Source organism: Octopus sinensis, linkage group LG1 (genome assembly GCF_006345805.1).
Source record: "Octopus sinensis linkage group LG1, ASM634580v1, whole genome shotgun sequence".
Lineage (NCBI taxonomy): Eukaryota > Metazoa > Mollusca > Cephalopoda > Octopoda > Octopodidae > Octopus > Octopus sinensis.
Window position 1 is genome coordinate 23,418,090 of NC_042997.1, and position 23,256 is coordinate 23,441,345.

The 23,256-nt window shown below is 34.1% G+C and overlaps 1 protein-coding gene across 1 annotated transcript; it reads right to left on the reverse strand.

Annotated features, from left to right (window-relative positions):
• Positions 1-22,669, reverse strand: LOC115213440 (E3 ubiquitin-protein ligase Trim36-like). Its single transcript, XM_029782419.2, has 2 exons — positions 22,034-22,669; positions 1-7,457 (listed from the first exon to the last, which is right to left on the reverse strand). The coding sequence occupies exons 1-2, from the start codon at positions 22,542-22,544 to the stop codon at positions 5,986-5,988; spliced, it is 1,983 nt and encodes a 660-aa protein (XP_029638279.1). The 5' UTR covers positions 22,545-22,669; the 3' UTR covers positions 1-5,985.
• Positions 22,670-23,256: the final 587 nt, after the last annotated feature.

Sequence of the window (23,256 nt, forward strand, 5' to 3'; positions counted from 1 at the left end):
TATGGAAATGTTGGTTATTTATTATAACTTTATATAATCTCTTCATAGGAAGAAGTGAAAAGGAAAAAAATCATTATGTATCTTCACCAAGATAAATCTGTTTACATATGACATGAACAAATTAGGAAATTTGACAAATATAAACATTCTTATTAAGAAAAAAAAACAACAAAAAATACAGAACATGACATAAATTACTGTTATAATGACAATTACAATTAATGACAAGTAATAAAATTGTTTTTTGTAATAATTTAGTGGAGTTGAAAATATAATCATTTTGTTTTCAGACCAACTGTGAGATGAAGATATACAAATGACTATGCTACACTGGATGTCAAAACATGAAAATACAGCAGACTCTACTAGTTCATTCCAGATTCTTCTCAATTTACATCTAGTCATGCTGGGCAGAATTTCATAATTTTATTATTATTAATGTTTAATTGTATCTTTTGAACCAAAATTACCTCCACAAAACAAAGACATGCAAATTGAGCAGGTATTACTGTAGCTCTTATCAAAACAGTTTGAGTTTTCTGCCAGCAAGCTGCCTATCTTGATGGCCATTTTTGTTGACATAACTAGCAGGGACTAGATGCAAACAGTCAAATTATTTGGACAACAACTTTAACACAGAACTAATACTAAACTAATACACTCATATAGATATTCATATAAATCCAGTAAGATTTAGTTAGTTTGACATAATTTTACATTGTTAAAATTAATTTTTAAAAATGTTTAGAGCATAAAGAGAATGGGTGAAACAATGAGCAACTACAATTTAGCATTAAAGAGAAATTATGCAGATTGAAAATTAGGAGGGGAGGATGAAAAAACAACTATCCAAGTAAATGTTAACATAAGCTCCAAAAATAAAAGTCATTGAAAGTAGATAAACTATGTGGGTTTTTTTTTTTTGACTATTGATTGATGAGTTGTACAATGAAGAAATATTACAATTTAAATTCTTAGACAAAAATATATTATTCAGTGAAAAGACTAAGAATCAGTTATAACTTTTTTTTTTTTCATTCTTTCTTGAAAGAATTTATTTATGATTGTGGAGGGAATAGTTTTCCATTGCATTTTGTTGATAATAGGCAATATTCATTCTACATTAAAAATGCAAATGTTAAAGTTAAACATTTTAAAAAAATTATGGATTTGTAATAAACCATTATACTGACTGGATTCTGTCAATATCAAAATTATTTCTAAAAAAATTACAAACTTGTAATTCTACCAAGTATGGAATGATATCTAGTTTCTGACAAGATATAATGAGATGATTCAGAGTTTGAAGTGTGCAGAGAGAATGGTTACTTTATGGAAAATAAATAAGCTTCATTAAGAATAGGTTTGAATGTATTCTATGTACAAAGAGAAACATGTTTGTTGAAGTACAAGACTACAGACAATATGATTTCAATCAATGCCATAAACTATGCATCCTAATTTTGAATGGATAAAAGGTATTCAGGAATTATATATATATATATATATATATAATATATATATATATATATATATATATATGTATGTATATGTATAAACCTATAGAAGTGTATATTTGTAATTTCAAACATTAAGATAACTTAATAAATGAAAATATAGACATGAAAATGTATGAGGCATGTATTATTAATACTAAAAATCACTGGGAACCTTGTATTATTTTGTTTATAATTTTGAATATAGTTTAATCATTCATTTTATTTTATTTTTTTTTTATACCATAAGTTATTTCAGAGCAAGGATGTTCGAGTGATCATATAAACTGAAACCAACAAATCAATTTCAGCCACATTTTAATTAAGATAAACTTGCTCCTTTCAGAGTTTTTTCAGAAGATTTGTAGAAGCAGTTTTCAGTGAAAGACAGAAGGTATGGAAGAGAAGAGGAATGGAATGTATAATTTGCAAATGGAATAAAAATAAAAATGGATGGAAGTAATAGTATAAGATTGCAAGGGTGACATTTTTCATACTGAACACCGATATTTTGAAAATTGGAAAAAAAAATTACCAGATAATTTGCAAATATTCCCAGCCCATATTTTTATAGCAAAAGGGTCGATATTGTAAAGCTATTTAACAAAATAGTTTTAGGCTGCCATTACTGTTTTGGGTTGAAGGTCGTCACATCCATTAGTGTTTAGCGGGAGTTTAAAAACTTTTCAGTATCTTGAGCAAAGTTTAAATAATTCAAAACAATGTGTGTGGACACTGGATAAGAACTCGTATGTCTACTTTTCCATTATTATGGGCTGGACAATATATGTTATAGACAAGGAAGAGTAAAGAGCAAATACTTTTTGTTAATATGCTATATGTACAATGTCCACATTTACTATCTATGTAGAGAGATCAAATCTTAAATTGTGACCATTTAAAATAAGGTTTTAAAATTAAACTCATATGCAAGGAATAAATATTCAATTCACTATATATATAAAGAGTGGTTGTAACTGTAAAACAATAGAATAATTTTTCTATGCATACATACATTGGGAAAATGTAAAAACTACATATTGCTTTTAATTATTTCTTTTCTTGTGGAAGATAGGTACCAGTAGATAATTGTTAAAGGGGTTCGATGTTAAGAGATTCTAGCTATAAAGCATTTGCTCATAAGAACAAATGCGAAGTCCAGCTTTACAAATCAGTTAGACCCATGCAAGCTTAAGAGAAAGCAGAAGATAGACTTTCAAAGAAATGGAGGCAATGAATGAATATAAGAGCTTTGGTAACTAGATGTAATGGCAAATTGTAAGAGGAACACTGCTTTAAAATTTACAATAGTCTAAGCAGTAGAAATTAAAAGATTTCTCCAAAATTATAAGAAAAATAATAAAAAATACATAGTATTAAAAGTTAATTGCACAGTCTTCTGCATTTGTATATCTTTAAAAATATCTGCTGAAAAATATCAAGAGAATAGGCATGGTTGTATGGTTAAGAAGTTCATTTTGCGACCAGATGGTTTCAGATTTGGTCCCACTGCATGACACCTTGAACAAGTACCTTCCACTAGAGCCTTGCACCAAATAATACCTCGAAAGTGAATCTGGTAGAAGGAAAATGGATAGAAACCCATTCTGTGTTTGTGTGTGTAAGTATACACAAATATGTGTGCGCATAGATGTGCGGGTCTTTGAGTTTGTCTCAGTACTTTACAATCAGTATTGATTTGTTCATGTCCACATAACTTAGTGTATCAGCAAAAAGAGACTGATAGAATAAGCAGTAGACTTTAAAATACTGGGGTTGATTTGATCAAATGGACCCTTGAAGGCAGTGCAATGACTGAAAGAGGTTAAATAATAGTGTAGAAGAACACAACTAAACATGCTGTACAGCTAAGGAAGCAGCTGTTTGACTGTGAGTATCAAGTATTGATGGACGTAAAATGGATTCAGTTCAAATCTGTTGAAATCATGAAAATATTTATATGAATTAATGCATATTAAATACTGTCTCTTTCATAAAAACGACACAAATTCTCAATGGTTCTAAACATGCATATTTTCATAAAATAGGACAAATGTTTTTACATCTAAATGTTTTCCCTGAAACTATTCTTTAAAGAAGAAACAGCAGTAATTTTCTCATGTAAACTGGTAGATACAATGCTAATGTGCCCAGCTTGGAGGAAGGACACAATATTCATGTCTGAGATTGCACCATCTTACTAAGGAATTACATACAGTAACTGTTTATTTATTCACTATATATTTCTTATAAATATAAAATAAGGCACAAAATGTTAACTACACAAATTGTATGTAAGAGGTTAAATATGGACTGTGCCAATAGATTGCACAATGATGGTTAGATTTATGAGCACGATGTTGGAACATAAAAAAATGGAAACAAACATAATTCACAAACAGATTTCAAGAAACTACTTAAAAGCAATTCAGATTTTAAAACTGAAATCTTATTTTCAATATGACTGTGTGGTTAAAAAGTTAACTTTGCAGACATGATTTTGAGTTCAGTCACACAGTATGACAGCTTGGAAAGGTGTCTTTTACCACAGTAGTAGGCTGACTAATGCCTTGTGAATGAATTTGGGAGACAGAACTGTACAAAGCCCATTCTATATACATACATATATATATATATTTATGCATATATGTGTGCATATGTGTGTGTGAATGCTTACATTTGTGCTTCTCTGAAAATTTTGCCGAGCTACAAACAATGTTATTTCCTTGTCCACAAATTATTCACTCACTCTGCACTTTTGAAGACAAGAGACCCCTTTCTCACAAAACATGTAAGGGTTAGTGATACAAAAGGCATTCAGCTGTAAAACAATGCCTCACTATTATATATAAATCTAATCCTTCACAGCAGGAAAAAAATGGACATAAAAATGAAGGAATTCCTCAAAATTGAAAATCCAGTCATACTACTACACTACTAGGAATTTATTGGGCACGAACAGGTCATTTATTTATTTCACAAACAGGGAGCCATTTAAGATATTTATCCTCTTGCCCTTCCCTTCTCCATTGACAAAATAGTCTTAAATCTGGATACAATACAGAGATCATAAAATATCTAAGATTTCTAAACACATAACTAAGAAAATGCTTTCAAAAGTAGCAATGGGTATCTTGACAATGTTATCTGGTAAAATTGTTTCCTTATTCATGAAAGAAAAAAAAATTTAATCTCATATTTCTGATAATTTTACAGAGGAAAGAAAATAGATCACTGGCTAATGAATTGTACGCATGCATCTGTCTGAATATTCACCAATACAGATTGCATATGTATATATGTGAACATGTTTATGAATTCATGTATGTAAAAGAATGTATAAGGAAAGGGCAGACATTTTAATAAACAGCAAAAAATTTTAAAAGGAATAAGTTAAAAGTCTATAGACATGCAGGAGTGAATCATGAATTAACCACAATACACTTACAAGTTTTTCCCTTTTTGGAGGAAGGGATGGAGGAGAATTAGTTAGACACACATCATGGTTGTGTTGTTAAGAGGTCCCAACCCTGTGGTTTCAGGTTCCATTTCATAATGTAACACCTTGGGCAAGTATCTTCTGCTAGAGCTATGTAGGCTGGCCAAAGCCTCATTAATGGCTCTGGTAAACAGAAACTGAAAGAAACCCCATCATGTGTGTGTGTATGTATGTATGTCTCCTTGTCTTGACATGATGTCATAGTTGTAAACAAGATCACCATTATGCAAGCAATGCCACTTGCCTCTAATCTTTTGTGAAAACATGCCTTGCCATAAGGAAATATTACCTTACTTGGAAACAGGTGAAGGCATCTGACTGCAGACAGTCCACCTCAACAGATTTTGTTTGATACATGCAAGGATGGAAAAGTGGATGTTCAAACAATGATGGCATCACTAGATGTGGTCTTCAGTCATTATGACCTTAATCATAACCACTATGCTTTCTGTTTGGTTTGCAAAAGAACAGTATTCAGTGATCTGTTTTCTGTGAGATGAAGGTGCATAAAGAGTCAAAATCCACCAAATGCTTTCAATACAGGAACTGTGTTTACTGCTATGGACCATCTACAAATGGATTGAAAATTAAAATATGGTCATATGTGTAATCCAGCAAGGAACCGGTTTTCCAACCACATCCTGTACTGATCATAAACATATTGAATGCGTCCATAATAAGGTTCTGTTGAACAGATGGGTAACTACTGATGAAGTGGTAAAGAATATGCAAATTTGTACTGGTTCTGCTAATGAAATAATCCACAAAAGACTAGGATATGTTTATCATAACAACTGATGTTTCAAATTTGAACATGTTCCACAATGACTAGAGAGAGACATTTGATGCACATACAACTAATTTTCTTGCCAATAGGAAAAAAAAAATTTAAGTGGATTGCAGGTAATTAATGATTCATTTTCATATATTATTAAGTAATCAATCAAAAAGATTTGAGTGATCAGCCAATAATTTGCAAGGGTGTAAATTCTAGCCATAAAATTTCAACAGACCAGGAATTTCAATGACAAAAAGTTGACCTACAGAGTTAAAAGCCAGTGAAACAGGTTGTTCAATTTCATCCTCATCTGAAAGATAAATACTATCAAATGTCATTTCTGGGGTAAATTTATAAATTCTATTGCTATCTTTATCTGCTAAATAGATAAAACCATCTGCATCTAGAGTAACACCTAAAGGACACTGTAACTGGTTGACACCATAGTCACCAATAAAGGCTGAAGAAACCCTACCAGATTTATCACAACAAAATAAACTTTTTTTTTTCCAATCTGAAACAATAAATTTTTGATGACAACTGACGGTTATATATTCAGGTTCACAAAACAGTGGTCTGCGTTCATTTTCAAACCCAATTGTTTTGATCAGAACTCCATCATACAAAATATCTATAGCAGGTGGATTTGAAGAACAACATACTAGAGTCATTTTAGATTCATCATAGGCCACTGCCCAATATGCCTTGGCAACACTTAGTTGTTTTTTAAGGTTCATTGTTTCAGAAACAAATGCAATTTTCAAAATATCTGGAAGCGTAACAACTACTTCGGACAGACTGGCTATGTAATCGATTCCGTAGGGGCCAGACATCAGCTCACAGCAAGTTAAATGGTTATCTTTAGTAATCATTTTCAGCTTCCTGTTTGTGTAATCACTGACTACAACAGAATCCTGTGCAGTTACACATATACCAGTCAGATGAACACTAAGCTCAGAATCCATTAAAAGGTTTGTACTGTACCTAAAAGACAATCGCCGCGTGCTTGAATGCTTTCTCGTTGGAGAGAATACTTCATGAGTAAAAATGTCAGACTGAATGGAATCAGTAAGCTTACCAAGATTTGAAGTGTGGCGGAGAATGTCACACACAGCAGCTCCTGGTTCAAAATGAAGATCAGAAATATGAATATTTTCCAACTTAGTTTTTATTTCTCTATGCTGAGAGGTGTTTTTGGTCATAAAACTTGAAACATCATCCCAAATCTTTAAGAATTCCCTTTCTTGGGAATTTTTCACTGATAAGGCACTATTTATCACCTCAACCTTTGTATTTAACATTTCAATACTATTATCACAATCTTCTTGTATTTTTTTCAATAAATTTATCTTAATCAGGGAGTTAGTGTGTACTTGATCCAGAAGTTTTTCTTCCTGCTCCAAAAGGAGCTTGTTGACACGAATCCGAATTGACTGAATTCCTTGCTTAAGATTGTCCCCATGGCTTTTGTTCTTGTCCAGTTTCTTTGTGATAAGCTCTCGTAGATAATTTATATTGTCCTTTTGGAGACTCAAGATGGAGTTATAAACTTGACCCAACTGCAATTTGTTTTCGACAGCTAATTTCAAGGGATAAACTTTTTCACAATATTCATGGTCTACAGATGCACACCTATCACAGCAAAATGCACTACATTTCAAGCAGTACAAATTTTGATTTTTATCTGAAATTAAAAAACAAAAAATATTAATACAACTATCAAGAGAAATAAATGAAAAAGAAATAAAATTACAGCACACATGCCTCTGTGTGTATGTACCCACTTAGACAAGTTAATTCTAAGTTTATATCATTATCATTTATTATGCTCCAACTGAAAATAGCCATACCAAAAGTGTGTGTGTGCACATAAAACAAGCAGAATAGGATTGATATGTAAAATTACTGTTCTACACACCATTTACATTTTAGTCAAAATACACAAAATATGTATTATCAGTTCAAATGGCTTGAAAAAAATAGTAACTAACATAATAATGCTGGAGGTGGAATTTGTGACATAGTAACAGCTAGTTTAGAGTTAACCCTTTCATTACTGTATTTATTTTGAGATGCTCTGCGTTTCTTTCAATTACTTTAAATATAACAAAGCGTTTATTAAAATAACTTAGTTATCACTCAGCTAGTGTTAGGAACATAAATTGTGACTAAGATTTGGTGGAAAATTTTAATTCGAAACTTATGAAAACAAGACATTTGTACTCAGAGCCAGAGCCGGTTTCAGCCGGGTTGGTATCAAAAGGGTTAAATACATTTTGACAACTACATGTATCATAAACAAAGCAAAGGCCAAACCAAGTGAGGCTTTACATAGTTGGTCTATCTACTAAAAATAGTAGCCAAATTTCCAAATGACACTATAGTAGTATCTTAAAAAGTAAAGAAAATATTAGGTAATTTGACCCTGAATATGCAAAAAAAAAAAAAAAAAAAAAAAAAAAGTCATAGCTGGAATGCTTTTCAATGTAAGTTTACATGATCATAGTCAACCTGAGATGATAATAATAATAATAATAATAAATAAGTGCTATATGAGAAGCGAGATAGTGTGTAGGCAGTGATGGTACAAAGATTTATAGAAACTGGAATAGATAGAGAAGAGTATGATCTACTACATATATATTAAACTGGTGAAAGCAAAGTAAAGATGAATTTTAAAATAAATATCAATATATACTGGATGTATTGCTACAGGAATGTTATGTGATTGGTAAGAAAAGTACAATAACTATGCAGTGGAAGATAACTACAGTAAATAAAATCCAAGATGAAATAATGCAAAATTAGCACCTTCAGATATTTTATTAGAAACTATACATTAAAGAATTCAAACATTTTTATTGCAGTTGTTATATAATAAAAAATGTTTAACACTTAATATCAACACCACTGAAGCCATATATAAAATAATACAAAATGCTCTATTTTAGAAGGTTTATATATAAAATGCAATTTATCATAATTTATATGCAAGGAACACTTTTTTTATTTTGCTTTTACTAAACCCCGTTCAAATTTAAGCAGTTAATTGAAACACAATGCCACTATGTTCCATCAGAAACCATCATCATCATTTAAATCTCCATTTCCCATGCTAGCATGGGTGAGTCACAAAATGATTAAAGATAACATTTTAGTGTTTTGCAATTCTTTATCATAATAGTGTTGTTAATAAGTGTGACCTGCATATTTTCAATCAAAAATACAAATTAACACTCCTACAACAACATGGTTTATCTAGTTTCTAAATTTATCTACTCTAAACAGGTCATTTACAACACATTATTAGCTATCTTTTCCTTTTAAAAACAGAACTTTAAGAAATAAGATAGATTTGAGTGTTAATGTGTAATAATTACAATCATAAATTAACATGTCCACACATCATTTTCAGATTCAAATCTTCAAAATTTTAAATATCTAATCCTGTATTATATCCTTTCAGTTTGAAGAGGTTTTCTCCAACAGTAGGAGTCCTCCCATACAAGTAATTAGGTCTGATATAAAAATAGCACTCATAAACAAAAACATAGTTTGTCGGTAATGATATTATGACTAGTGTAAGCAAAGTGGATAACTATCTAAATCTTAAAATTAGATTAGTTTAACCCTTTCGTTACTGTATTTATTTTGAGATGCTCTGCGATTCTTTCAATTACTTTAAATATAACAAAGTATTTAGTAAAATAACTTAGTTATCATTCAGCTAGTGTTAGGAACATAAATTGTGATTAAGGTTTGGTGGAAGATTTTAATTGAAAACTTATGAAAACAAGACATTTGTATTCAGAACCAGAGCCGGTTTCAGCCGGATTGGTAATGAAAGGGTTAAACAATTTGTGATATTTTTTTATGTTAAAAAGTTCTGTTAAATTTAAATATTTGAAAGGCTTTGGGAATAGGTGTTTTAAATGGAAACTTATTTGAATACTATCTCATATTTAATCATTAAATAAATGCAATATTTCGAACTGGTAAAATTAAAATTCTTTAAAAGCAGATAATTTCTTAGAAATTGATAAAAGGTGATGAGATACTAGCATGGCTGCATGGTTAAGTAGCTTGCTTTGTAACCACATGGTTTCAAGTTCAGTCCCACTGCATAGCAGCTCAAGCAAGTGTTTTCTAATATAGCATCAGGCTAACCAATGCCTTGTGAGTGGATTTAGTAGATGGAAACTGTGTGGAAGCTCGTAATATATATATCTATGTATGTATTTGTGTCTGTGTTTGTCCTTCTCTCCACCTAACTAGTGTTAGTTTCTTCACATCTTCATAACTTAGCAGTTTGACAAAACAGACAGAACTACCCAAATTTAAAAAATGAGAACTGGAGTCAATCTGTTCAAATAAAACTTTTCAAGGCAGTACCCCAGCATGGCCACATTCTAATGAATGAAACAAGTGAAAGATAAAGAATAAGAATTCTATTGTTTTGAGTAGAAAGCCTTTTTATTTCCAACAATCTGATGTCAATTTAATATAACCTTCAAATTATTTCTCCAAACAGTGTAAAGTTTTCTTCAAATCACATTATATGCTCATGTAGTGAAAATCATTTCAAATTTTTAAGAATAAATTCCAACTGACGTAAAATAGGCTAGAAGTTACTGTGAGTATTTCCATGCGCTAGTTACTTGAAAGAAGATACAACATACAATGAATTTGGAAGATAACTGCCAATTAAAACCCCCAGTAGATTAACTTTTTAAAGAATATACTAATGTCAGCTGTTATCTCTGCAAAGAATACAGTTCTATGTTTAAGTACAGCAAGGCTGTGAAAAATACCATATGTATGCAAGAGCTGATAATATCTACTATTTCAAGACTAGATTCAAATGAAACTAAACATAAAATGATTAAGAAAAAGTGGCCAATTGAGTTAAGCAAGCAAAATTATAACATTGCAAACCAGTCTTTAATTTAAAACAGGAATTTTATTTATTCAAAATATTGTTCAGGTAACTCCATCATCATCATTTAACATCCGTTTTCCATACTAGCATTGGTTGGACAGTTTGACAGCAACTGGTAAACCAGAGAGCTACACCAGGCTCCATCTGTCTGTTTTGGTATGGTTTCTACAGCTGGTTGCCCTTCCTAACACCAACCACTCAGAGAGTGTACTGGGTACTTTTTATGTGGCACCAGCAGGGTCACCAAGTAGCTTGGAAGACGAAAACCTCTCAGCTAAGAGAGGAAAGTGGCTGTCGGAGAAAATATCTGGCTATCCCAGTAAGATAGGGAAGGTGGAGAGAGAGAGAGAGAAATAGATGGTGTTAGAGATGTATTAGGGGCTATTTACAGGGAACAGTGAGGAGGAGTATAAGTAGTACAGCAGGGATAAGAGTGTGATGGGGATGTTCCATAAAGTGTGAGGAAAAATGTTTACAGATGGGGAAGACATGACAATAACAAGTGATGGTGAGAGAAAATGGAGTGGCTGGGAGTGGGGTCGAGTAGATATGTTAGAGCATGGAGAGTGTGTGCTGATGTGAGAGAGAATGGAGGGGCCTACAGCTAGTGGAAATCATGGGCAGTGGGATGGTGGTATAAAATTTGAATAACAATTGAGCTGTAATAGCTGTTTAGCTATAAGTCAAGACCAACCCACCTCTTTAGGTACTGTATCTAAGACTACATTATTGAAGATACACAGCTTTAAGATGGCAGGATTTGGTACGATGTAGAATTGGTTGCTATTTCTAACAAGTCAAGCAAGCTTGAGTTGTAGCTGTTAAATGAACAGTCAAATATTTCAATTATACTAGCTGCCTTATTAAAGCATTAAACACATACTAACATTTTAGGTGTTGGTGTAAATGAACACCAAAATTTAGGGCTGAAAAAGATATTCCAAAGATTAATTCAATTTTCATACACAGACCTGTTGAGGCAAGTGAAAATCAAACCAAATCAAAATAGATGAATATCAATGGAATTTGTATCTTTGTGGTTCCAGTACCGGTGGCACACAAGAAAACCATCCGAAGTGGCCGTAGCTGGTACCGCATCGACTGGCCTCCGTGCTGTGGGCACAACAAACACCATCTGATCGTGGCCGTTCGCCAGCCTCACCTGGCACCTGTGTCGGTGGCACATAAAAACACCATCCAAAGACCCGGCGACGTAGTCAGTCCACCTGTGCATACCTTCCCTCTTATGACACTTGTGAAGACCTGTTGAGGCAGAGGCAAGTGTGTGACACTTGTGAAGACCTGTTGAGGCAGAGGCAAGTGTGTGACACTTGTGGAGACCTGTTGAGGCAAGTGTGTGACACGCGTGACACTTGTGAAGACCTGTTGAGGCAAGTGAAAATCAAACCAAATCAAAATAGATGAACATCAATGGAATTTGTATCTTTGTGTTCCAGTACCGGTGGCACACAAGAAAACCATCCGATCGTGGCCGTTCGCCAGCCACATCTGGCACCTGTGTCGGTGGCACATAAAGACACCATCCGAAGACCCGGCGACGTAGACAGTCCACCTGTGCATACCTTCCTTCTTGTGACACTTGTGAAGACCTGTTGAGGCAAGTGACACTTGTGAAGACCTGTTGAGGCAAGTGAAAATCAAATCAAATCAAAACAAATCAAAATAGATGAGCATAATGGAATTTGTATCTTTGTGGTACCAGTGCCGGTGGCACACAAGAAAATCATCCGAACGTGGCCGTAGCCAGTACCGCATAGACTGGCCTCCGTGCTTTGGGGACGTAACAAACACCATCCGATCGTGGCCGTCCGCCAGCCTCATCTGGCACCTGTGTCGGTGGCACATAAAAACACCATCCGAGCGTGGCCGTCTGCCAGCCTCGTCTGGCACCTGCCAGCCTCATCTGGCACCTGTGTCGGTGGCACATAAAAACACCATCCGAGCGTGGCCGTCTGCCAGCCTCGTCTGGCACCTGTGTCGGTGGCACATAAAAAAACACCATCCGAGCGTGGCCGTTCGCCAGCCTCGTCTGGCACCTGTGTCGGTGGCACATAAAATCACCCACTACACTCTCGGAGTGGTTGGCGTTAGGAAGGGCATCCAGCTGTAGAAACACTGCCAGATCTGACTGGCCTGGTGCAGCCTTCGGGCTCCCCAGACCCCAGTTGAACCGTCCAACCCATGCTAGCATGGAAAACGGACGCTAAATGATGATGATGATGATGATGATGAAGGCAGAGCTGCCTTGGCAGCATTGTAGGCCTCTGGGCAAATGAATGTACTGGGCCCTAGTCAGCAACAGCATACATAGATCAGAATTGGGTCCTGGGCAACTACCCAGTTTGACCAGGATTTAAGACAGCCCTGATACAAGGTATGCAACAATGTATAGATTATTTGGTTTGAACAGAATACATTAAAATAAATGAAACAGGATCTTTGAGAGACAACTGTTTAGCAGATTCTTTCATAGATCTTAAGTAAGGCCAGTTAATAAACTGTTGGTGACACAGAGAAATACACTCCTAACATTGTTGAAGATACCAACAATTCACACACACACCAAGGGAAAACAAATTCAAAAACAAGCTATGCCAAGCCACCCAAAATAAAGTCTTCTAGATAAGTCTGATAATGAATAAAAATATTTAGTCTATAATTGTTAGGCCACAAAATATATAACCTGCCTATGCTACACATTTATAATAAGCCAGGGGCAACACAGTGCATTTTGCCACGCAATTATGAACTGAATATGCAAGGCATGCATGTATGCAGCACAACCTCCTCAAGAAATTTCGTAACAGAAACTACTTTTACATTACAGCTCTATCCCAATTGTCAAAATTGTTATGGTTACTGCATTAAGTTTATATCTGACTGGACAATTACTCATTGTTACCATTGCATTAGCAACCTAATTCCTACAATACTGCATTAACATACTTGTTAACTTTGGTGCCCACAACATATCATCTAGAACGTGGACAGTTCTTAGTTCATTACTGAAAAGTTAACTTACTTTGCAATGCAATGTGGAAAAAAGATTGCAAGCCAATGCTAAAGTTTTTTTTTGACACTTTCCCTATGATGTCGATAAATAATGAAGCCAATGTTTTTGTAGTATCATCAGGAAAATCACTTGAGTGAAATTACAATTTCATTTTACTGTATTAGAGAAACTAATTTTAAATTAGTAGGATTAAACCAAATTGTAGGTTTAGTGAAAATTTAAATATTTTCAACTCAATACTGATAGCTATTTTTTAATGTAACAATAAAGACTTCTTAAAGTAAGACTCAGCGGAATAAACATATAACCAATATTATACATAATCTCCTGCTCTTCAGACAATACCCATCAGGACAGTATAGTTGGTATATGAGACCTTTGACTTCAACTTCTCAATTTTTAGTACTACCAACTCCAACAAACACCTCTCTTAGGCTAATCATATATACATTATACTATTTGAAAACACTTATATATATATATATATATATCTCATCATTTAACATCCGCTTTCCTTGCTGGCATGGGTTGGACGGTTTGACTGAGGACTGGTGAACCAGAGGCTGCACTAGGCTCAATCTGATCTGGCAAAGTTTCTATAGCTGGATGTTGTTCCTAACACCAACCACTCCAAGAGTGTAGTGGGTCTTTTACGTGACATTGGCACAAGGGCCAGTCAGGTGGTTCTGGCAACAACCACACTCAAAAGGTGTTTTTTTACGTGCTACCTGCATGGGAACCAGTCTGCCAGCACAGGCAACAATCATGCTCGAATGTTGTTTTTCACATGCCTGTTAGGCAACGATCACACTCAAATGGTGCTTTTCATGTGCCCGGGAGCCAATCCGTGACCCTGGCATCGATTGCGCTCAGATGTGCTTTTAACATTCCACTGTCACAAGTGCCAATCAGGCGGTACTGTCATCAGCCACGTCAGCTTTTCATAAGTGGGTATAGGCTATGGGCCATGGTCTCACTTGGTGCTTGACACTTTTATAGAAAACCCATTTCTCATAACCTGTCACTATTTGATCCAAAAAACGTTCATTTGCTAGACATGACAACGAAGAAGAACACACATTCACTCTCTGTGTGCGATTACTCAGAAAGTTTGTAAGGAACCCATTGACCCAATTAGCTGACTTTTCTGATGACATGCAGATGTCGAATGGTTGAACGACCAAATCCAAGCAGCTCTGCTAGTTCCTCAAAAGTTATGATGGGATTTTGTTCCACCAGGGTTTGCAGGATGTCCCCATTGAGCTCTATATATCTTCCAGGACAAGGCTCGTCTTCTAGGCTGTAGTATCCAGCTCGGAATTTCTCAAACCACCGTTGACACTGGCTTACACTTATTATTCAATCCCCCATATATTGCATTAATATTCCTTGCACTTTCTATTGCCTTTATTGAACTCGTAAAGCAAAACATTGCTCCATCTGATTATCATTTATTCCACAGTCTTCAAAATCATTTGGACAGAAAAAAATATGAATTCTGTAGACGAGGTCAGAACAGTAATGGAGGAGTATTTTTTGTCATGCGCAAGTGAATTTTGAAAGAGGGGCCTTGCAAGTCTACCAGATAGATTGAAGAGCATTGTAGAAAATGAAGGAGAGTATATTTTAGATTAAAAAAGAACTTTGTTTATCTTAATTTTGAAAAGTAAAAGAAGTATTTAAAAAAACAGAATTATTTATGGGATGACCCAATATATATATAGACATGGTGAATTGTGAAGCCTTCTATTTTATATTATTTATGGAAGTTACAAACACAAATTAAGCTTACAAAATTTAAAGAGGCTGTTTATATCAAAAGACTGAAAAAGGGACAAAAGAAATGAACTATAAAAACACTACAAAAGAAGATTAATATCTTAGCTGCCCAATTTAAAAAATGTAAAGTACTTCATAAAACTAAATGACTGAACACCTAGCTCCAGCATGACCGCAGCTTTCAGGCTGAAACTGGTTAAAGAGTTAATCCTTTAAGATCTGCTTCATTACATTAAATGAAAGAAAAATTATACTGTAAAATGTTTCTTTCTAATTTTGACACAAAGCCAACTGGTACTTATTTTATTGACCCTGAAAGGGTGAAATCAAAGTTCAGAATACTGATATAGTATTCTGAAGTGTCATATATACATATGGGTATTTGAAGATTTTTTTTTCCTGGCAGGGACAATGAAGGTTGAAGCTTATTGCACAACAAACTGTGCCCTTTGCATATCCAGATTGTCTTCAATTTTCATATTTTTGCTTCATTATGTAGGTGGTCTGTGGGTGTCAGAGCCAAGGGGTCAGTCAGAAGCAGTTATTCGGTTGCTGACGTTAGTTGATAAAAAGGCACTTGTTCTAACTAAGTGTAATATAATAGATTAAACTTTCCAATTACACATAATTTGACTATTTTCTGCACTGAAAATAATCAAACCAGACTTAAAAGCTACGACAGGGGATTCTCACAGAAGCAGTTTTGTTTCAAAGAACAAGATGATAGAAAATTTGGGATTTATATTTTTCAGTTAACTTTTATTCTTAAGAGTTACTTTTTCTTTAATAGGGATAAAATTTTCAATATTTTACAGTTCTAATGCTACTGAGTCTGACTGTAACAGTATTCTAAAACACTCTTCTGCTGAATCAAGACAAAAGAAAACACTTGGATACAAAAATAAACATCAATAATCTCACTGGCACCAAGCAATGTTCTGGAGTGCAAACCACGAACAATGAGGGCATAGAAAGACCAACTGTTACACTATGAGAGTTCACCTTGCTTGTCTTGGCTGAAAGCAGTAATGGACTACATGGGAGTTCAGAAATTGACTCAGGTGGGGGATACATGAGATAAGTAAGAAGAGAGATCTGTAGGTCATACATTGTTATTCTATTGACCTGGGGAAGTATCTATGTAGTCAATCAACCCACTAATTAAACCTCTTTTTTAAAAAAGGAGGAATATACTGGATAAAGTGGTGCTAGTTATACTAGGCCTTTGAAAAAAAAAGAAATCAAAATAGTCATAGTCAGCACACCTTTGATCATAAGCTTGCTCAGGGCTTCAAACAAGAACATAAGCAGTGAATATTGTGACAGTTTTCACAAAGCAGCATTAAAGAAATGAATAGAAAATACAGTAAAACTAACAAGGTCTCTACATGGTTATTTGACCAGCTTTAAAATATAAGCTAAATCACTCCTAAATCACACTTCATAGTCCTATATAAAGACAGGTACTTTAGATATTACAGTTCTACATAGGACTGTAAGATCTAAAGACAAGATGTTCATAGTTGCAATGCTTTAGAACAGATCTTCAACCTGGATTAAGTAGGCGCTAAACAACAAAAACCATCTAATTTATGTTGTCAGTATCAGGCCAGACTAAATAATTTTCCGTTAAAAGTCATGATGGTAGTAAACCTATTTTTTAAAAAATGGGTCTTGCATTCCGAGTTTAAATGCTGCCGAGATCAACTTTGCCTTTCATTTCAGGTCATTAAAATAAGTACCAGTAAAATACTAAGGGTTTATTTACTCAATCCCCCAACCCAAAATCTGGCTTTGCACCTTTATTAGAAGTATTATTAAACTAAAAAGAAGGCGGCGAGCTGGCAGAAACGTTAGCACGCCGGACGAAATGCGTGGCGTTCCGAGTTCAAATTCCGCCGAGGTTGACTTTGCCTTTCATCCTTTCGGGGTCGATAAATTAAGTACCAGTTACGCACTGGCAGCGATGTAATCGACCTAATCCGTTTGTCTATCCTTGTTTGTCCCCTCTGTGTTTAGCTCCTTGTGGGTAGTAAAGAAATATATTAAACTAAAAACCAGAATTTAATGGCTAGCAAAGCAAGATGTTTAAAATCATTTAACTTTTTTTCTTTTTTATATTTCATAATTGCAAATTTCCAGCTAAATTTAACAGAGTAAAAAGAATTGAGCTTCATGTTGATCTTTACACATGACATGTGCCAACAATAACTTGAAAACTTGTTCTAAAGTCATGATGTAACTAAAGCTCAAATTTTCAAATGAAGAAAATTTATAAAACACTGAATACAATAAAAAAAAAATCTTATGTACATAGCATGGGTATGTAGTAAGAAGCTTGCTTCTCAACCACATGGTTCCAGGTTCAGTCCTATTGCGTGGTACCTTGGATAAGTATCTTTTACTATAGCCTCAGGCTGACCAAAGCCTTGAGAGTAGAATTGGTAGACGGAAACTGAAAGAAGCCCGTTGTATATATATATGTTTATGTATATATTTGTCTCCCCTGACATTGCTTGACAACTGATGCTGGTATGTTTATGTCCCTATAACTTAGCAGTTTGGCACAAGAGACTGATAGAATAAGTACTTGGCTTACAAAGAATCAGTCCTGGGACTGATTTCTTCAACTAAAACTCTTTAAAAGGTAGTGCTCCAGCATGGCCACAGTCAAATGACTGAAACAAGTGAAAGAATATAATCATTGTCATTGATGATTATATGCATAAACTTTACAATGCACACGTGGGTGGGATGAAATTCACTTAGGTAGACGTCCTTCCTTATCACTTATTTTGAAGTAAGGTAACATTTCTCCCTAGTCCTCTAAACACAATCAGATATTTCTAGGAAAATTACAAATGAATGGCACCGTTTGTATGATAGTGATGTTTATTTACAACTAGCATGTGATGTTAAGACAAGGAGTCAAGAGCACACACATCATGCATATATACACCAGGCTTCTCTCAGTTTCCATCTTTCAAATACACTCACAAGGCTTTGTTTTACTCAAGGCAAGAGTAAAAGGCATTTGTCCAAGGTGTCATGCCATGGGATTGAACTCAAAACCACATGGTTGGAAAGTTAATTTGTATCAGTTTGCTTGAGCATAGGACCAAATCAGGTACACCAGTATCTATCAAGTAAATTATCCAAAATTGTGAAGCTTGACATAATTATACCAAAGTTGGTTTGGCCTTAAAAACATAAAAAGTATTCCATCAAACCTTATTTGGTATAATTTTAAAATATTTCACCTTTTGTATTTATTTCAGTTTTAACCCTTTCGTTACTGTATCTATTTTGAGATGCTGTGTTTCTTTCAATTACTTTAAATATAACAAAGAATTTAGTAAAATAACTTAGTTATCATTCAGCTAGTGTTAGGAATATAAATTGTAACTAAGGTTTGGTGGAAGATTTTCATTCAAAACTTATGAAAACAAGATATTTGTACTCAGAGCCAGAGCCGGGTTGGTATCAAATGGGTCTATTAGCATTTTCAAAAAGACGAGCAAGAGGATATCAAAACAAAGCAAGAAAGAAACAAAAACGTTTGTAACTAGCAGCTTCCTTTAAAGCTAGGAACATAGCAGCAGTTTCCCTTTTAGAGGGTTTTTTTGCGGGTAGGGGATGCTAACAGAACACTAATAGAAAATCTTGGGAGGGTCATTTTGCCAATAAACCTCGTGCACTGGTTAGATTTTACTTATGTCTATCAGTTTACAACTTACCTAATCAACGAATGATTATGATGATGATGATGATAATAAAATGAAGCAAAACGTAATTAGTGAGTTTCTTTTTTTATTGACAAAACGAACCTCAATATTGCAAAACAAATACCAAAAAAATGTATATAAATATGTAATTAGAGGTATTAGAAGAATAGAGTTGCTACGAACCCATTAATGAAAATGCTGATCCACAATTTCTTAAAAAAAAAAAAAACTGATTCTAACCAGCACATAAAAACTGATAGCATAATTTAGAAATTCTGACATTTGAAATGTAAGATTACACCCTTGCCACCAATCTCCCTTTATCTAAATCAGTAGTTCTCTTACCTGGTTAAGCCCCTCGGTTTCCCATTTCCCGTATAAAATCATAGATTAGATTTACTGAAGAGGATATCTATAAAAGCGCGTGTGCACACACCACAATAAAGGAAAAGACAGAAATTGTTGCACTACTAATGGCAAATAAGGAAAAACAGTATATTCCTAAATTTGTTGATATATTGATATTGATATAAAATTTAGGGATTATTTCCCTTATTATACCCTATCGATTTTATTCACGAGGCTTGATCTAGTTATATTTTAATACACACAACTCTACATATATAGTAAAACAAGAATATTATGCAATCATTTATTATTATAAATCATTGTATTATTAGATACAAATTTCAAGTAATCCTGTATTCTTCAGGTACATTCTTTTCAGAATCCCAGTAGTTACACGGACAAGTGAAAGAGCCCCCAAAACATTTCACTACAATTTTCTGTGAATGGCATGGAAGCAATAAATTTTGCCATTGCGAAATGTTCCTTGTTAGTTTATCAACACGTACTTTTTACATGGTGACTATTCAGATAAATTTTCTAATTTTTTAGTGATTTTATTTAAAGGTGAAATTATATATAAGCCTTTTATTGCGTTATCGTTCATTCAATATCTTATTCTCAAAATTATTCCGATGTTATAGGATTTCCTCATCTAACTGAAACACTTTTCTCTAAAATAGAAATTAGTTCAATCGATTATAAATGATCCGTATTACATCTTAAAATCAACCACGTAACACTATTTACTAAAAACTTATATATATATACGCCACAGAACCTCCCAAAATTAGAAACGAATATCTAAGCATTATCTAAACCTAATTACCTATGAAGAAGAAAAAAACAACATACAAACAAAACCAAAGTGATCCCCACAAACTATAAATCCACAAGCACTTTCCACTTCACAAGAATGAAGGACAACTCGGAGTAGCGAGACAAAGATATATATATGTGTGTAGGCGCATATCTGTATATGTGTGGTGAAAACGGTAAAAACGGGACACAGAAACTGTCAAACTACAGAAAAAACAAGCTATCTGGATATTTTTTTTTAATGTGTATTCAATTGAAGTAATGATATTAGCAAAATTATATTATTTTCTAACACAGAAATGAATGGAAAAAGATGTAAATAAATCAAAAAGAAAAATACGTCTTATCGAGTTTCTTATTGTATCATTTTATGTCACGGGACAGTTTATACATGTCGAACAAATTACAAGCAGAATATCAAAATCATTGCCAAACGATCCACTGTTACTGACGAATTTAATCGATACGAAAAAAAGGATTTCGTCTCCCGCAAAAAAAAAAAAGGCAGACTTTCTTAGGGAGCGATGAATCATTTTTAAAATAAAGGAATAATAATCTCGTCGTTTTTACAATTTTCACGGTCATTCGGAACAACTTGATTGAATTCATCAGAGGAGAGTAAAACGAAACTAGATGGTAATATGACAACGTGTCCATTTTAGCGAAACATTGCTGTAAACTATACATAGTGGTCACGCCTGTTGAAGAACAAATTCCTGTTAATGCATTATCCAATATTGTTGAAACTAGTGGTGGGGGTTTTCACTTTATAAAGAGATGCCTTTTAAACAGAACTATGCTAACAACATTGAACGAATGTCTAAATACAGGAGCAGGCACAGACGGACACACGGACACACCAATAAATAATGTTATATATACAGTGTGTTTATGTTTTTACGATACACGCTTGATGTAGTGGAATTGATTCCATATATTTTTTGTGTATTTATAGAATACCAACAGAATATTTATTACAAGTAACACCGAAGAAGTAGCTCTGAGTTGAAAAAGAACTTCAAATATGGTTTTTAAAAACATTAGTTAAGACACGAGAAATATTTTAAGTTTCGCTGAAATTGAAATTAAAAGAGAGAGAGAGAGCACTGCGTTAATTGTTGCAACATTCGTTTATATAATAATATCCAATGTGGGAAAACTGAATAAAAAAATATGCCATTGCTGGTTTTTCCTTATTCAGTTAATTTAATACAAAATGAGTTTAGCAACAATAAGGATTATTTGTATAGAGCATCAAATATCGATTTCTTTCCAAGGCATATAAAACCTTTCATTTGTAGGCAAGTGTCGCCCGATTTCGACCCCCAACACATTGCAATGAGTAATTAATTTCAGTGATACTAGTTTTGCAGACCCCAGGAGGGGGGAAAGCAAGCAGGCCAAGCTGTTGAAATTTAAATGTAGAATTAAAATATGAATATTGTATTTTGGGGGCTTATCTACAAGGAATATATATATAATAAGCATACATTAAAATGAGCAAGTTTTAAGCTAAATTTATCGTCTATTTAATTTATTAGTGGGTGTAAGTATATAAAAAGGTTACAGATGAATAATGTTAAATAAAATTTTTAAAAAACCAATACAATTATATTTACCTGGATGTTTAGGACATGAATTTTCCAGTTTTGATTCAGCACCTGAAGTACTGTTTACGTGCTTAGATGTCATATCGACAATAACATGGTATTTATCGTGTTCGGATTCACAAACATTGCAGAGAGGATAGGAACATTGTTCACACCATCGAACAGCTGGGTTCTTAGTGCATGAACAAACCACTTCAGTAACGTCTTTGAGATTATCAGAAGTTTCAGGCTGATGATTTCGTTGAGCAGCATATCTGTCTAAAAGGCTTGTAATAAGATGATTACTAGAAAACGATTGGGCCCATTTTCCAGGGTCAGGATCTATTGGTTCAGGGGGTTTGCAACATGAACGGCAAATTGGACATGTTAAATGACCTGTTTGCCGAACACAATCCTCCTTGTTCATTATATATTGGTGTAAACAATCTTGGCAAAAAGTATGTAGACATGGAAGCGCTTTTGGATTAGTAAATAGTTCAAAACACATAGAACACGTTAAGTCTTGTTCTAATCCTGCCATTTTCGAGGAAAATTCTAATTTGGAGCCTAGCTGACGACCAGCCTCGTTCTGATGAAGCTGCACCGACTTTACTTTCCTCTGGCCAATCAGTGTCACTCCCTTTATAGAGAGAGACGCGTTTACGGTGGCCTCTACTCGCTATAAATACACGCTTGATTAATTTGATTGTCACATGGCAATTGTATCTTTTTTTTTTTTGTCTTTTAAGTAAAAAAAAAAGTAAACATATCTTATGACAAAAAGTTTAACGCTATAGAAAAAAGAACGTATTCAGTGCGAGCTGAGTCTTAAACCTAATTTCGATTTTTGCTGATGTAATTTCATTTTTATTTATCATGTGTTGCTTATTTCCTTGTATGAACGTCGTGTTATCTCATGTTTACTCTTCTATAACTCTGAAGTCTGGTGCATATGAGAGAGAAAGAGAAAGAGAGAGAGAGAGAGAGAGAGAGAATGTGCAACAGTGCTCGGAACTGGATGTTTTGTATCTAGTTTAGTAGTTCGTACCGCTCTGCTCTACGTTCAAATCCTGCTATGCTCACTAATCTTTAGTAGTCTTTGTGCGCAACATAATATGTAGAATTAGTAATTTCTATATTAATTTCAAGTTGTTTTACACATATTACACTATTTTTTGTTTGTTTTGGTGCCCGGGTCAGCCCCTCAGACGCTTTCGGAAATTCCCGATGTGAATTTTCCGAGGCCTCTCCAT